The sequence below is a fragment of the Mustela erminea genome, chromosome 18 (assembly GCF_009829155.1).
Source record: "Mustela erminea isolate mMusErm1 chromosome 18, mMusErm1.Pri, whole genome shotgun sequence".
NCBI classification, from domain to species: Eukaryota; Metazoa; Chordata; class Mammalia; order Carnivora; family Mustelidae; genus Mustela; species Mustela erminea.
Window position 1 is genome coordinate 30,020,370 of NC_045631.1, and position 14,172 is coordinate 30,034,541.

The following is a 14,172-nucleotide window of genomic DNA, read 5'->3' on the forward strand; positions in this document are numbered from 1 at the left end:
CTATGAACTGTCCTAGGAGGGAGCGGGGAGCACTGAGCTATGCCGCACCAACCTGGCTGGTGCCCAGCAGAGCTGAAGGACCCTCACAGGGCCACCATTCAGCCTGAGGCAGGGAGAGGAATGGAGTCAAGAAGACAGTGTGAGGTGGAGAAGAGGAGTCAGGAGAGGAAGTAAAGGTGTAGGAAGAAGGGAACAGAGGTGACCCCATGGTTTCTCCACTGGCCCCCACCTCTACGATTCACTTTGGCTACCTTACTCCTCTACTTAAAATTCCCTAAGGACTTTCCACTTGCTTTCGGGATCAAATCTGAATTCCTGCATCAAACTCACAAGCCCACCATGACTCAGCCCTGCCGCCCTCTTCAACCTTGTCCCCCTGCATGCCCCCACCCCGAACTGCTCCTGCCAGCTGCCCATACTCTGAAATCTGCATAATCTATGGGACCTGTGCTGCTTCCTCTCTCAGCTTTGTGCCAGATTGCTAAGTATCCTGTATTGTTCTACTTTTACTATTTTTAATTTAAAATTTTATTAATATTTAACATTATTTAATATTTAATTTAATATTTTAAAATTTAATATTTAACTTAATGTTTTTATTTACTATTATTTATTATTTTATTTATTATTATTATCCCGTATAAACTCCACTTTTCTTCCTTAGTTTTTAGCTGGCATGTGGTTACCTGAAACAAAGACATTTCTGAGGCTCCCTTGCAGCTAAAGCTAGTCATGTGACTAAAGTCTGATCAATGGGATCTAAGCAAAGTGCCACACTTAACTTCTGAGAAGTAGTATTAAAGGGAAGAGATGTGCTCTTCTGGGATGAGTATGTGATGGCTGGAGCTTGGGCAGCCTTCTTTGACTATGAGGTAGTCTTATGTTGAAGAGAACAGAACACGAAGATAAAAGAAACCCAGACCTCTAATACTGTGAAACCAAATCCAGGCTTCTTTTACATGAAAGAGAGAAACAAATTCTTATTCTGTTTAGGCCATCATTACTTTGCGTTTTCTTACATTTGTGTGTTCTTTCTTTTTCTGCCTGGGATATATTTCTTTTCCTTCTTTACATTGCTGATTTTATTTGACTTTGCAAGACCCAGGTCTTATGTCGCCTTCTCTAAGGGGCCATTCCTGACAGCACCCTAGCTTGGACAAGCAGCCACTGTTGTCCCCTCATAGCAAAGAGCAATTCCGTCTTTCTAGCTAAGCACTTGCCTCATGACTAGACAAAGAGCATCTTGAAGGAGGGTGTCTCATTTGTGTCCAGATCAAGTGCTTGACAATGAGTAAATGGCTAGGGATGGAGGAGCAGGGGTGGGGCATAAGGGTCGGAACGAAGTCCCAGCAATTCCCTGGCTTCGCTTGGGGGATCCTATAGCACTACTTTTACTGATAAGCAGATCCACCAAAAGGCAGCTCCGTTGAGGCTGACGAGGAAGAGACAACCACTCTGCAGAGTGGCATAATAACACAATTTCTAAAACTCCCTAGTATTTACCACAGTATTTACCAATTTACACAGCATATACCCAAGACACGTATCCATTACCCTACTTAATTCTAACAACCTATGCAGGCACTATCATTATTCCCAGGGCTGAAAGGGCTACATCACTTGCTCCGGGTCACATGGTACTGCATGGCCAAGTGGGGGACCTGGCAATCAGGTCCTCTCAGCTTCACGTCCAGAAACACCGGGGCCTCCCCCAACCTGCACCGTTCAGGGGAGTCAGCAAGGCAAAGCATGGGCAAACCGCACGTCGGCCAGCACGCACGAGTACGCGCATGAGCTCACACACACCTGGTGCACAAACGTGAGGGGCTCCAGCTGTTCCAGGGGCATCTTCCCCAGAGGGCAAGAGTGATGGCAGACAAGGGGCACCGGGGCAGGTTGTGCAGCTGCTATGCACAGCTGCTGTGCCCCTCCGCTCAAGGACAGGACCAGCCCGAGCAAGTGCAGGGGATGCGGGGCAGCGGGGAGGGCTGGGGACAGGCGGCAGCCAGTGGGAAGTCCACATGCTTTCAGAAACTGGGCTAGGCTGTTACTGTAGTGCGTTCACCTCCCCGGGAGCAAGAACAGGACACCGTCAGGCTAAGAGACGGCAGCACACAGCATGTCCGTGGTAAACAATTTATTTTTCTACCTCAGTCACTTACAGGGGGAAAAAAATAAAATGTCATTAGGGAGCAGCACAGATGAACTATTTACAGAGATGAAGAAAATTCACAATGGCAAAAACGTGGGTGAGGCGAGCATACTGGGGCAAGTTCACCAAAGCAAAGCAATTCAGAGCAAAACAAAATAAAGCAGGGGTGGGAGCAGGGAGCCACACAGAATCATTAAAAAACAAAAACAAAAACAAAACAAAAACAAAAACACCACCACCAACACTCATGAAAAAGCCTGAGGGAAAATAACAGGAAACTAACCAATGATTACATCAAGCATCTTGCATGAGATGAGCAAAGCCACCCAGGTTGGGTCTCAAGGACAGTGACATTCAAACAGAGGGATGTGCTCCCGTCAGATGCACCAGGTGGAAGCATGCGGGTCACTTCTCACAAACCAGGAGCGGGAACAATGGGGTGGCTCTTGAGGGCGCTGCTGAGCTGTACTGCGGGAATCCCAGGAAGTGGGACTACTTTATATGGGGGAAGCAGAGGGGTTCAGGACCATGGGAGAAGCAAGCCCTTCTCCAAGTGACCAATCATCAGGGGTGCCCACCTGCCTAGGACCAGCCCCGTGTGCTCTGTCCCCTCCTACCCTGATGGGCCAAGAGGCCCTGATACCAGCAGGAACTGCAAGACCAGTGTGGATGGGGTGCTGTGGAAGGAGGGGCCCAGCATGGATCTGTGGCCACACGGCCTGAGATGTCCCTTCTCAAAGACACGTGCACACATATCATTATCGTTCACAGCCACGGAGTGCCTGGCCCCCAGACACAAAGACAACCAGATCGTGATGGTTTTTCAGATAGAGCTTTTCTTCCAGATTACGTCTTTCACATTAGTGTTTACAGAACAGGGGGGTGGTGGTGGTGGTGGTGGTGGTCGTGGGGTGTGTGTGTGTGTTTGTGTTTTCACTGTTGGTACTGTCCACCACAGGACACAGGTGCTCTAAGGCATGGATCCCCAATGCCTGTGAGCCACCAGCACTAAAAGCTCAGCCCATGAAATGCCCCAAGAAGCCTATTTGGTCACTATTTATTAGAGGGTTAAAGCCTCTGCCTTTGGCTCAGGTCATGATCCCAGGGTCCTGGGATCCAGCCCCACATCAGGCTCTCTCCTTGGTGGGAAGCCTGCTTCCTCCTCTCTCTCTCTGCCTGCCTCTCTACCTACTTGTGATCTCTCTTTGTCGAATGAATAAATAAATAAAATCTTAAAAAAATAATAATAAAATAATTTGATGCCTGTTTCCTGGCTTCTCCTGAGGAGGCGTCGCTACGAAGTTTGTGAGAAGTTGCCCTTGGGCCCCGTTACATTCTAGGTAGGGAAGGGAGGGTGCTGGGAGGAGGGGGGCGTTCACAGTATGTACAAGAAGCAAAATGGGGAGGGACTGCAGAAGAAAAAAAAATTTTTTTTTCCACTGAGTGAAGCAATGAGGACTTGAGTCTTTTCCAAGAATTAAAAATGAGAAAAAGAACAATCGTTCAAACAGGCAGCTAGGACAGTCTCAGTGGACAATGACAGCCGGGGTGGCCCCAGCCGGGGCTGTGTCCTCTCTCGAGGAATGGTAGCAAACCCCAATGTGTTAGGCCTCTCTTAAGAGCTAGTTGATAAAAATTATGTCTTGTGAAATCGGCAAATAGTCTGCAAAGTGAAATAAGAACAGAAATTAACAGATTAAACTGAAATGAGTCCGGGAGGTGGGGGGAGGGAAGAGAGAGGAAACAGCAGGGGCCACCGATGAGAATCATGATTATTTGAGCCCCAGTACCAATCCTGCGGGGTGGGGGTCAGGGCGGGGGTGTATGCGCTGGACATCTGGGCCTGGGAAGAAGGAGCCACTTCCACAGTCGTGGCTCATCCCTCAGTCTTTCTAGAAAAGAGCTACTCCTCCCTTGAACAACTAGTGTTGAGCCCTCTGCATTGCAGCATCTCACTTAATTGCATTGAATCCTAAAGTGGGCTCTGCTGGCCACCGAGCAGCCCAGGAGGGCAGGTCAAACGCAGGGCCCTTTGTCCTGATGGGGGACACTGGGGACATGGTCTGTGAGTGAACACCCATAGGATGAAGGACCTAAGCAGCTCTCGGGGGCCTGGGTGTCCTGTCACTCCTCCTGGCTCACACTCACGCTGCCCCACTAGGATGGGACCACGGAGAGGCTGGGGGGGTGGTGCGGCGTCCACATACCCTGTGAGAGACTGGAGGTGGGACCTGGGTGAGGGGGTGCATGGTGAGGACACGGAAAAGAAAGATCGCAAAGCAGAAAGCTCAGGGAAGTTTGGTGGTGACAGCTGCGCTGATGTTACTGGCTCACAGGACCTCAGGGTGCAGGGAGAAGTCAATGGAGTCAAGCGGACAGGGTGAGCAGGGGGCAGATTTGAGCCATCGTCCCCCGGGCGGGCCATCCCTCTGCACCCCAGCCGCCTCCTCACCAGACCGTCTAAGACACTCCTTATTGGCATGGGACAGGAGAAAGATGTTAGAATGTTCCAAATCTCCCGACTCAGAGACCCTATGCTGGGCTGGAGGCTCTAGGCAGAGTCAAATTTCGTTTTTGAGGGGAGCCACTGCGTCATGAGCTCTGGAGTAGAACAACATCGGGGACTGCCTAGGCTGCTTGGGGACAGCGGACAGAATGGCAGCCGGGTCCAGTCTCTGGGCCACCCCCTTCCCGGCCTGGATGGAGGGGCAGACTCCACATGCTGCCCCTCCCTAACAGCACGTGGCCTCACTCTTGTGGCCCCTGACAGCCTCTTTGTGGCCACCAGTGAGGACACCCAAGAGACCTCCAGGGTTAAGAAGTGGAAGGATGGGTGAATGGAGAATCTGATGGCCAGGGGAGGAGAGAACAGCCACATTCCATGGGCCAGGGAGCCCCTGTCCAGACATTTTAATGTCCCATTCCTGCCCTAAGCAAATCCAGCTGACTGCATTAAGCCGCAGGAGCTAGGGACCGTGACACACAGGCCCTGGACATGGTCATTCCTAGCCCACACCAGCTCCCTCATACCCTTGCCCTGGTCCTAAAGCCTTGGCTTATGGTGACAGGCTGGGCACAGCTGGGAGGCTCTATCTCATCCTACCCAGCCTTGGTTGGTCACTCTTGCATCTCTGTCTTGCATACATATCTGCTGAGGACAGATCCAAGGACACAGATCCCTGAGACATAGCTTAGCATGGGATCCGCTTTGTCACCCCCCAAATTATTCCACATCAGGATCCCCCAGCTCTCCCTGCCTGGGACTAGTACTGCACCAAGGGGGCAATGGCAACCTGACTGTGAAGGGAGGCAAGCCCCACCAGGTATGCAGAGTGGTGAGACGCTCTCAGCGAGCCAGGATGGAGCCTCTATGTCCTCTTGAACCCTGGTGAGGAAGCCAGGGGAGGGAAGGAGATGAAAGGCTTTCTTCAAACTACCACCAGCTTCCGGGCTGAGGAAGATGGGCAAGAAATGACTAGGGACGATGACATGCCAGGTCTCCCTGGGAGGGACAGTGTGTATGCATGTGTATATGAGTGTGGACCACACACAACTCCCCCAACTTCTTTCTTTGTGCTCCAGAATGGTGCCATCCAACAGAACTTCCGCAGAAAACGTTCTACAGGCTGTGCTAACAGTAGACACTAGCCACGTATGGCCACTGGGTAACTGAAGTGTGGCTGGTATGACAGAGAAACGGGAATTTCCATTTTACTTCATTTTAACCTAAATCTAAATTAGAGTAGCTGTGTGTGGTTAGCGGGATCCTACTGGACAGACAGACGACAGAGAGAGAGAGAGCAATGTGGCAGCGAAGAGCCAGACCACCTGGGTCTAAATCATAGACCTGCTTCTTGCTGCTAATGAGCCTGGGAACAGGGTCCCCATCTGTAGATGGGAAAATCTAATGGAGGAGTAGACTTCTCTGTTCGTAGCGAGAGGCCTGCAGCTCCCCCAAAGCAGCCAGCTGCTGTAGAGGCCACCCCCCACCCCCCGCCCTCGTGGAGATGCTGGCCCCAGGGGACAGGCTCATGGGGAAGTCTTCCCCACTCACACTGCTCTAGCCAGAACTGCTGCTGCCGTATCCGCCTCCCCTCCCCCTCCCCCTCCAGTTCGAAAGGTGCACAGACCCCAGGGGCTGTCCTGCCCAAACCCCTTGTTTCCGGAAGACAGTGATGAGCCCCAGAGATGGCAGAGGACTGGCTGCAGCCACAGGCAAGAGCCTGGGGCTTTTGTCGCCGATGGATGATCCGTCCCGGACAGGGCATGGCTCTAAATGCCCCAAACGCTTCCTGACCTCCTCTGCAACATCCTCCTGCACCCCAACACTCTGGCAGAGATGTGCAAATGCTGGGGGAGATCATCATGTGCTCCCCTCAGTCCTCCTCCTTGGCTTCAGACAAGTCCTCTAAGGGCCATGCCTATGCTCCCTGGGCCGCCAAGGCCTTTGGGTCTGGGCAGGATGACCAACCAGCTTCCGAGGGAGCCTCCTTTCTCAGCAGAGAGCCCAAGAGGACCAAACTCCATTCCTAATGCTTCCTCTAGAAACTCCAGCTGTCCTGTCCACCCCTCCATATTCTTATTTACATTCCAGGTCTGGGAATGTGGGCTCGCCCCTTCAGGGGACAAGCAAGGTCCCATCAGCATCGCTTCCTTCAGCACCCTGCCTCCCACCCCTGCAAGGCCATGCCTGTGCTTGCTGCCTGCCTCAGGTGGGGGGTCCCAGACCTCCCGGCTACATGGGAGCTGCGGCCGCCTGGGCATGTGAATGGGCACTGTCGTAGGTTCTGCCTCGAGCCTCTGACGCCTGCACTCGGGGGAGGGTGAATCTATATCCCCCACCCAGGACAGTTAACTCAAACCCCAACAGCACACCACGGCTACACAAAGAAGGGCTCAAAGCCAAGGCCACCAGGCAGAGCTAGACGAGGGGATGGAGGAAGGAGGGAGGGAGGGGGAGATGAGAGAGACAGAGGGTAAGAGTCCAATCCAGCGAGAGAACTGGTAACAGGCTCCAGACCATGAAGGGTGGGCAGAGGGAGGGCTCCTGACTCAGCTCCTTCCCTCCGGGCCACCCCCCGAAAGCTGCTATTCTCAAATACCCGGCACGGAGGCAGTACTCTGACTCATCAGACACTGAGCAGCACTTGTCCCTGGAGTTCAGTGCATTTGAACTTCAGCACCTACAGGTCATTCCCTGGATGGACATGTGTACGAGCTGTGTTCTCTTCAGGGGTCCTCCTGCCTCCCCTCCGATGCAGCCCATTTCCCGTGCTTCCAAAGCCCCAGGAGACACAGACACTCACCTGGGAACTGATAGCCATAGCTAGGAGCAAATCCAGGGTAGCCGCGGCCGTAGGTCGCCACAAAGTTGGGGTAGCCTTGAACATAGAGAGAAAGATCACACGGGCGTTAGTACAGCTGCCTCAGGCCTGGGGTGAAATCCCAAGGAGGGCAGAAATGAGGACAGCCTGGGTCATTTTACTGCACAAAACGATTTGCCTCCCGTGAGGGTCTTTACCCAGGCCTCGGGGCCCCTCTCTATCGTGGCTGGGGGCACTGCTGTCAGTGTGCTGGTAATTAACCTGTATTTGGGCAGAGAGACCTTCCAAACCCACGCACCTTCTGGAACCTGCAGAGTAAATGCCACACGTTAGTACCAAACAGAGGGCCTGCGCCTGGCTCTGACATTTGGAGAGCTAACCCTGAGTGTACTTTACCGTAAAGCTATTGACAGTAGGAGATTAAAGTCCTTGTAATGCCTCTTCCCAAGGCAGCAGAGAGCGGGGCCAGCATCAGACAAAGGGGGAGCACTTGGGGGTCAGAGTTTCCGGGCTGACCCGGTGCTTCTAGAAAACCACTGGGCTCAATGAGCCATAGCCCAGGGAAGGCATGGCCCCAGGGGCCTGTGTCCAAGCACACTCAAGAGTGCCCGCACTGTCCCCAGGTTCCACCCACGCTCCAGCCCCCCCCAGAAACCATGAGGGACTATTTTGTTAAAATGTGCACCTGTATGGCTCAGTGGGTTAAGCCTCTGCCTTCGGCTTGGGTCATAATCTCAGGGTCCTGGAATTGAGCCCCGCATCAGGCTCTCTGCTCAGCAGGGAGCCTGCTTCCCCCCCCATCTCTGCCTGCCTCTCTGCCTACTTGTGATCTGTCTCTCTGTGTCAAATAAATAAATAAAAAATCTTGAAAAAAAAAATGTGCTCCAGGAAACACGGCCTAAACCCAGAAGCTTCACGCCACATGTTGTAACTAACGGGTGCTTCACGGCGAGCGTGTTTTCCACAGGATTTCAGCAGATAACCGGGGGTTGGTTGGGGAGGGGGGCGTGATCCCTGTACTATGGACTGCCTGTGGAAAGAGCTGCTGGGTTGGGCGTGAGGACACTGCTGGCATGTCCTGCTGCCGGTGCGGCCCTCTGTGAGCTAGTATGAAAGCCCCAGCAAGCTCTCAACCCTGCACTGTGCTCACTCCGGCTGTTTCACCATTTATGTCCCTGCCTCTTGGCTCAGGCGACAGAGAAGGCTGGTGTGTAGCCCTCTTGGACCGATTCTGCAGTCGTAAGAGACCCACGGGTCCCCCTCTGTTCCATCCCAGCAGGCTCATGCTGCCTCCATCAGCTCGATGTGTGGGAATCCCAGTCCATTCCTGCTTTTCACACACCCCCACAGCCAATCTCCCACCGCCGCCGCCACCACCACCACCCCCAACAGCCTGACTTTGGCTTGGATTTGACTTTTGCTTTTTGGCTGCTCAGTACCTGAACCCCTTCTCTGAGTTTGGGTCTCAGAGAGAGGCCTGCCTCTCATCGCGGAAGCAGAAGAAGACCCCTCCTGCTCTCTCTAAGCCAGGCAGCTGGGAAGCAAGTTGTGAACCTGGGTTTGGCTCAGGGAAGTCTTCCCTGGATCCATTTCGGAAGAGAGTGGGGCAGAGGAGGACACAGTGATTCGGAATCTATTCTGGTGCCTTTGGCGTGAGCCCAGCACCCAGTGGCGGCAACAGTGGACACCCCGACCCCGACCAGGTCATTCCTGGGTTGTCCCTGGGTCGCGGCTGTAGCTGACCACCCAGTTACTGACGATTCTCCAGCCTTCCTGGCAATTCTGTGAGCTGACGAGCCTCTGCCAGTCCTCTCCTTTTCGGCTTACAGCGGCCAGAATTTCTGTGGCCTGCCACCAAGAGGCTGGTAGAAAGTAGCTTTGATGTGGTGGGGGTGGGGTGGGTCTCTAAGAGTCTTCCAGCCCTCCAGCCACGAGGGCAGCGGTGACAGCTTTCCCCATGTCTCTGCGCTTGAGATAACCACTGACACACCCCCAGATACAGGCTCGGGGGTCTCATCATCCGCATCCTGAGTGCACAGGGGGTACGTCACAAGCACCTTCTGACAGGCAGTGAGGGCTAAAGGAACAGGACCATCCCTGCAGTTCCGTCCTGGGTGCCCTCCGGCTCTGTGCGTTTGAGCTGGCAAGTCTTCTTGTTCACGGAGCCTTTATGCCTCGGAGGCCCAGAGATGGGACCCGCCTTTCCTCACTTGCCCATGCGCGTTGGTGTCTTGGCCTCCACTTGACCAGTGGGTCTGTCACTGGACCCAGAAGGAAGAATTGGTCTTGTGGGCATCAGGAGACTTGGGGTCCAGGCTTGCCTCTGGCCCAAGGCCACGCCCTTGGTGGGAGGGAGGGTCTTCCTGGTCCTTTGACACCTTGAGTCTTGCCATCTGTACAAAGCTCTGCGCGTCCCTTGCGGCATTCTCGACTGGGCCCTCCCCCGCCCCCCTGTGCTTCCCTTCCCTTCCCGTTTAGCCAGAGCCTTTCCGAACGTGCAGTCACGACTCACTGGCCGACTGCCCCGTTTCCACCTCAAAAGGGCCCTGCGCCTACTCCCTCTTGGGCACCCATCTCACGGGGCCTGGGGTCTCCCTGGCAGAGGGTCACCCAGACAAGTGGGATGACTGTACGGCTTTGCCCTGACCGCCGAGGAGCAGGCTATCCAAGTGTGACGCTCGGCTCTGGTCCCCGGTCGCGGAACAAAGGGACAGAGGGATGGAGAGGAAGGAGGAGCTCAAGAGGCCTTACGGGGACACACGCACACTGGCTTCCTCCCTGGTATTTATTGCATGGCTGGCCAGCTCAGTTCTCCTCTGAATTAATCACCTGCTCTCAAATCAGATCTTTCATGACTAGATTTCTTAAACCATTATTTCAACAATATCGATAAACGGATTATATGCAAACAGCCAAATCACTGCTGCCTAGGGCCTTTCCTGGTGAAAAATGACTCCTTTGCTTGTAACTTCGGCACTTGGGGTCTGAAATGTTTTAATCTGGCAGCAGACATGTAGGCCCACGTGTCACCTTCAAGCCTATCTCTGGGCAGGTAGGCAGGTGGGGTGGAGTGGGGTAGGACGCCCAGCCTCCCTGACGACTGGGGCCCCCAGGACCATTTCCTAGCTGCCTTCTTCCTGGCACATGCGACAGTCTTCGACAAGAAGGGAGGCAAGCATGGTTAAGTTCACCCCGATTTGGGGGCCTCACCCCAATCTTCCTAGACATGTCAATATGGTCTCCAGCACAACCCAGACGAGAATTTGGCTTCTGCCAGAGCAGGGGATCTGATCTCCAGCCCCCATCACGCACATCCTCCGGGTCAGGCAGATGAAATCATAAATTTATAATACAACATTATTTCAATTTTCCTCTTCATTTACTGCTGTGCAGCCCAGCTCTGCTCCAACGGCTCCCAGCCCCAGCCACATGGGGAAACTGGCCGCCGCATGTCAATAGCACATTACGGCAGACCCACGTGGAGGCTCCATCAAGCCCTATTACAGCGGGATGACCCAGCCACTGCTTCCATTAGCAGCTGGGCCCCTCCCACACTGACCACTGCCCAATTTATGGGCTCCAGTACTCTGGGCGCCTGATCAATCTCACAGTAATTATCTCTTGTCACTGAAGGAAAAACTAAGCTTGCTCCTAGATGGCCACCTTTCTTGCACAAAGGCTTTCCACTGGGGAGTAAAAAAAAAGAAAAAAAAACCTAAGAAATTAACAACGATCCGAATTTGCCAGGCAGATCATTTCAGGGCCCCCTTTTGGGGATGCTGGCTGCGTTTTCGGAATTGCGGTTCTCGAGCTTTCTCCAACTCTAGAAGATGTTGTCGGCTCTAACGCTGGAAGATGTTTGCATTCTAGATGGGCACATGACTCATCCTCGCCTGGGCTCGGTGACTCAGCTACTTAGTCATGGAAAACTGCTCCCACCAGGCCCCCGACTTGAAAGCACAGGAGATGAGGGCTGTTTATCCAGGGGCCTGCGGAGTGTGACATACACACCACGTGGCACGCAGAGCACTGCCTGGGGCACCATGCTTGGTTCCACGCGGGATGAATCCAGATGCAACACCTGGTGCCCGGAGCCCTTCCCAGGCCGACACGCAAAGGCCAAAGTCTACCCAGACACTCGGACCCCAAAGCCATCCCGACGCATAAATGCATCTTGAGGCCTACACTGCCCAGTTTAAATTTAAGTCTAAACTACGATGGAAAACCCCAACTCTTCAGTGGTATGAACCATATCTTAAATGCTCAGTAGCCACATTGGCTAGTGGCTACCATCTTGGGCAGTGCAGACAGAGGCCCCCTCTACCAACCACAGAAAGTTCTGGGGGCGCTGTGTTATTCTAAAAGGAAACTGAAGAACTGAATTTCGAGCTTCCTCTGTTCACCAGGAAACAGCTGAACAAATGGAGACCTCCTTGGGAATGACCTCAACAGACATTCTGGGGAAAGACAAATCCCAGTGGAAATTATGAATAAATCTAGACACGCAGCTCTACGTTACAGCCAGTTTCCTTTTGACCTGTTAGTGCATGCCAGCAGATGATAGCTCATCTTTTCTAGGTGCTGGTTTAAAAAAAAAAAAAAAATTGCTTTCATTTCTGAGGGGCTTAGTGTCGGGGAACACTGGGTCGAGACTTCACAGGGACTTCTCAGTAGGAGCACTGTCAAGGAGGCCTCAAGCTTTCTTCAGCGGAGTCTACACAGTCCCACCATTTCCAGGCCTGGAGGGTGAAGCTTTCCTTCAAAGCCCCAGCAATGAAGTACTCCTCTCCCAGCGGTTATCAACCATGTTCAGTAGTGTGTGCCCAGCGAGGTCAAGACAGTTAGAGGCAGTAGGCTTATAAGGCTGAGGGCAGAGTAGGCCAAAGGGAATAGAATGTACCAATAATAATCACGTTTGCTTTTATTAAGTCCACTTCCATGAAGGAAAACCAGAGAGTCTAGGGCACTGGGCTGGGTTGTCGTGGGCACCTCTTGGCCACCATGAGACAGTAGAACCAAGTCAGAAGGGCTGCTGAAAGATCTTTCCAAGGGTCTTAGTTGATTTTCATTCTGTCCAGCTCGAAGGCAGGAGAACTGGTCTGAGGAGGACCCCTCCTCTTCTCTCCCACATTCTTTTCAAGGAATTCCCATCGGGCTGTTTATTCTATGACTCTCTCAAAGGTTGTAGAAGCTAAAACCAAAACCGCTGTAGGTTTCCTCCCAAGGACGGATGCAGCCATACCAAGAGACAGCAAACAAACATGATTGGATCCCTCTCTGCTTGTCAGTGTGGAGAAAATCTCAAGGGATAGTTAAAAGCAAGTTTCACAGTTTCCAAGGCCTTTACAGAGCAGTGTATCTGCCATCTCGGTAGAACGTCGGCTCCCTGAGATCAGGGACCTCACAGTCTGCTGCAGCCTCAGCACCAAGGACAGTACCCGGCCCTCAGTAGGTGCTCGGGAAACACCTGTTGAGGGCGTGGATGGAGCAGCTTTAATGGTGTATAGTCTCACTTCTAAACACCTGTGCAAGTGTTAGACACTTTTCTGCCCTTCTGACAACAAACATTTACAGCATGAGAACTATTTCATTCATGAACTTTTAACAAGTGTTTTTCTGCCTGGGCCGAGTTCATCAAACTTGGCTTTGATGAAACTGTGGTGGTTGATGATCGTGGTGAGGACATGGACAGGCGATAGGTGATGGTGGTGATTCCAGGACAGATACGGATCACGGAGCGGGTGAACCAGGTGACTTATGGGGATGTGTCAGGCCATCCCACCCTAGCGAAGGAGAAGCACATGGACCACGTGGGTTTGCCTACGTGGGTGTCAGAGTCCAGCTGGGGTCAGAGTCCACCCTGGAGACTCTGAGCCCAGCACTCCTCACACACACCCTTCAGCCATGCCACTGGGCTTTTGGGGCTCCCCATTCAGGAGCCTCACCTTCCAAGGCTAGTCCTGTCTGGATCACCCTGAGCTTGCTCATCCTTTTTAGCACGGTGAACATGTCACCTCCTCAGGGAGGTATTCTCTGATTCCTCAGCCTAATTTCCACTCTTCATGATGTGCTCTTAAAGCAGCCCCTGACTCTATCACAACTAACTACCTGTAGAATTAGCCATTAACTGTTGTCATGCTCACTAGACCACATGCTTTAGAAGGCAGGGACCACATCCACCTTGTCAAGCACAGTCTCCCAGCACCAGCGCAGGGCTGGGGTGGAGGCATGCACCAGGAGCTCAAAGCCAACTGCCGGTGAGCACCTCCTGTATTCAACACAGCCTCCCTGCCTTGGCTCCCGTTACGAAACCATTGGGTGCCCTCCGGCCAGGGATCTGAGCTGGGGGGTCTGAAGAGATGTGGGCTCTCAGCCCCTGCTTGCAGCCGGGGGCAAACAGACCACTGCACCCTTGCTCTCTGGTCAGTGGCATGAAAGGCTTCGCTGCACACCTCTGCTTCCCCCTGAAGGAAACAGGTCATTCTTCCTAGCAGCCAAGGGTAGCAAGTTAGACTCAGTAAGGGAAGGGCACTTCCTGAAGATCTGATCCTAAAAAGTTTCCTGTCTTATGTCCTAAGGCCTTTATACTCACTGTTGAAAATTCAAGACTCCAAAAACCGGCAGGAGACAACTCTTTAAGATTTGATTTTAAAATTTAAAACTATTACTGTATTTGGACCTTCTTTTGCTATACCA

General features: G+C 52.9%; 1 protein-coding gene across 7 annotated transcripts in view; it reads right to left on the bottom strand.

Moving 5' to 3' along the window:
- MSI2 (musashi RNA binding protein 2) overlaps window positions 1-14,172 on the bottom strand; it is a 388,920-nt gene that overhangs the window by 43,130 nt on the left and 331,618 nt on the right. For 6 of the 7 annotated variants that reach the window (XM_032320056.1, XM_032320055.1, XM_032320059.1 and 3 more), the window contains one exon: window positions 7,459-7,533. In XM_032320056.1, coding sequence (XP_032175947.1) covers window positions 7,459-7,533 — 75 coding nt within the window. Of the gene's footprint in view, window positions 1-3,383; window positions 3,816-7,458; window positions 7,534-14,172 lie in introns of those variants that run through there. The other variant, XM_032320061.1, reaches the window with a different exon arrangement.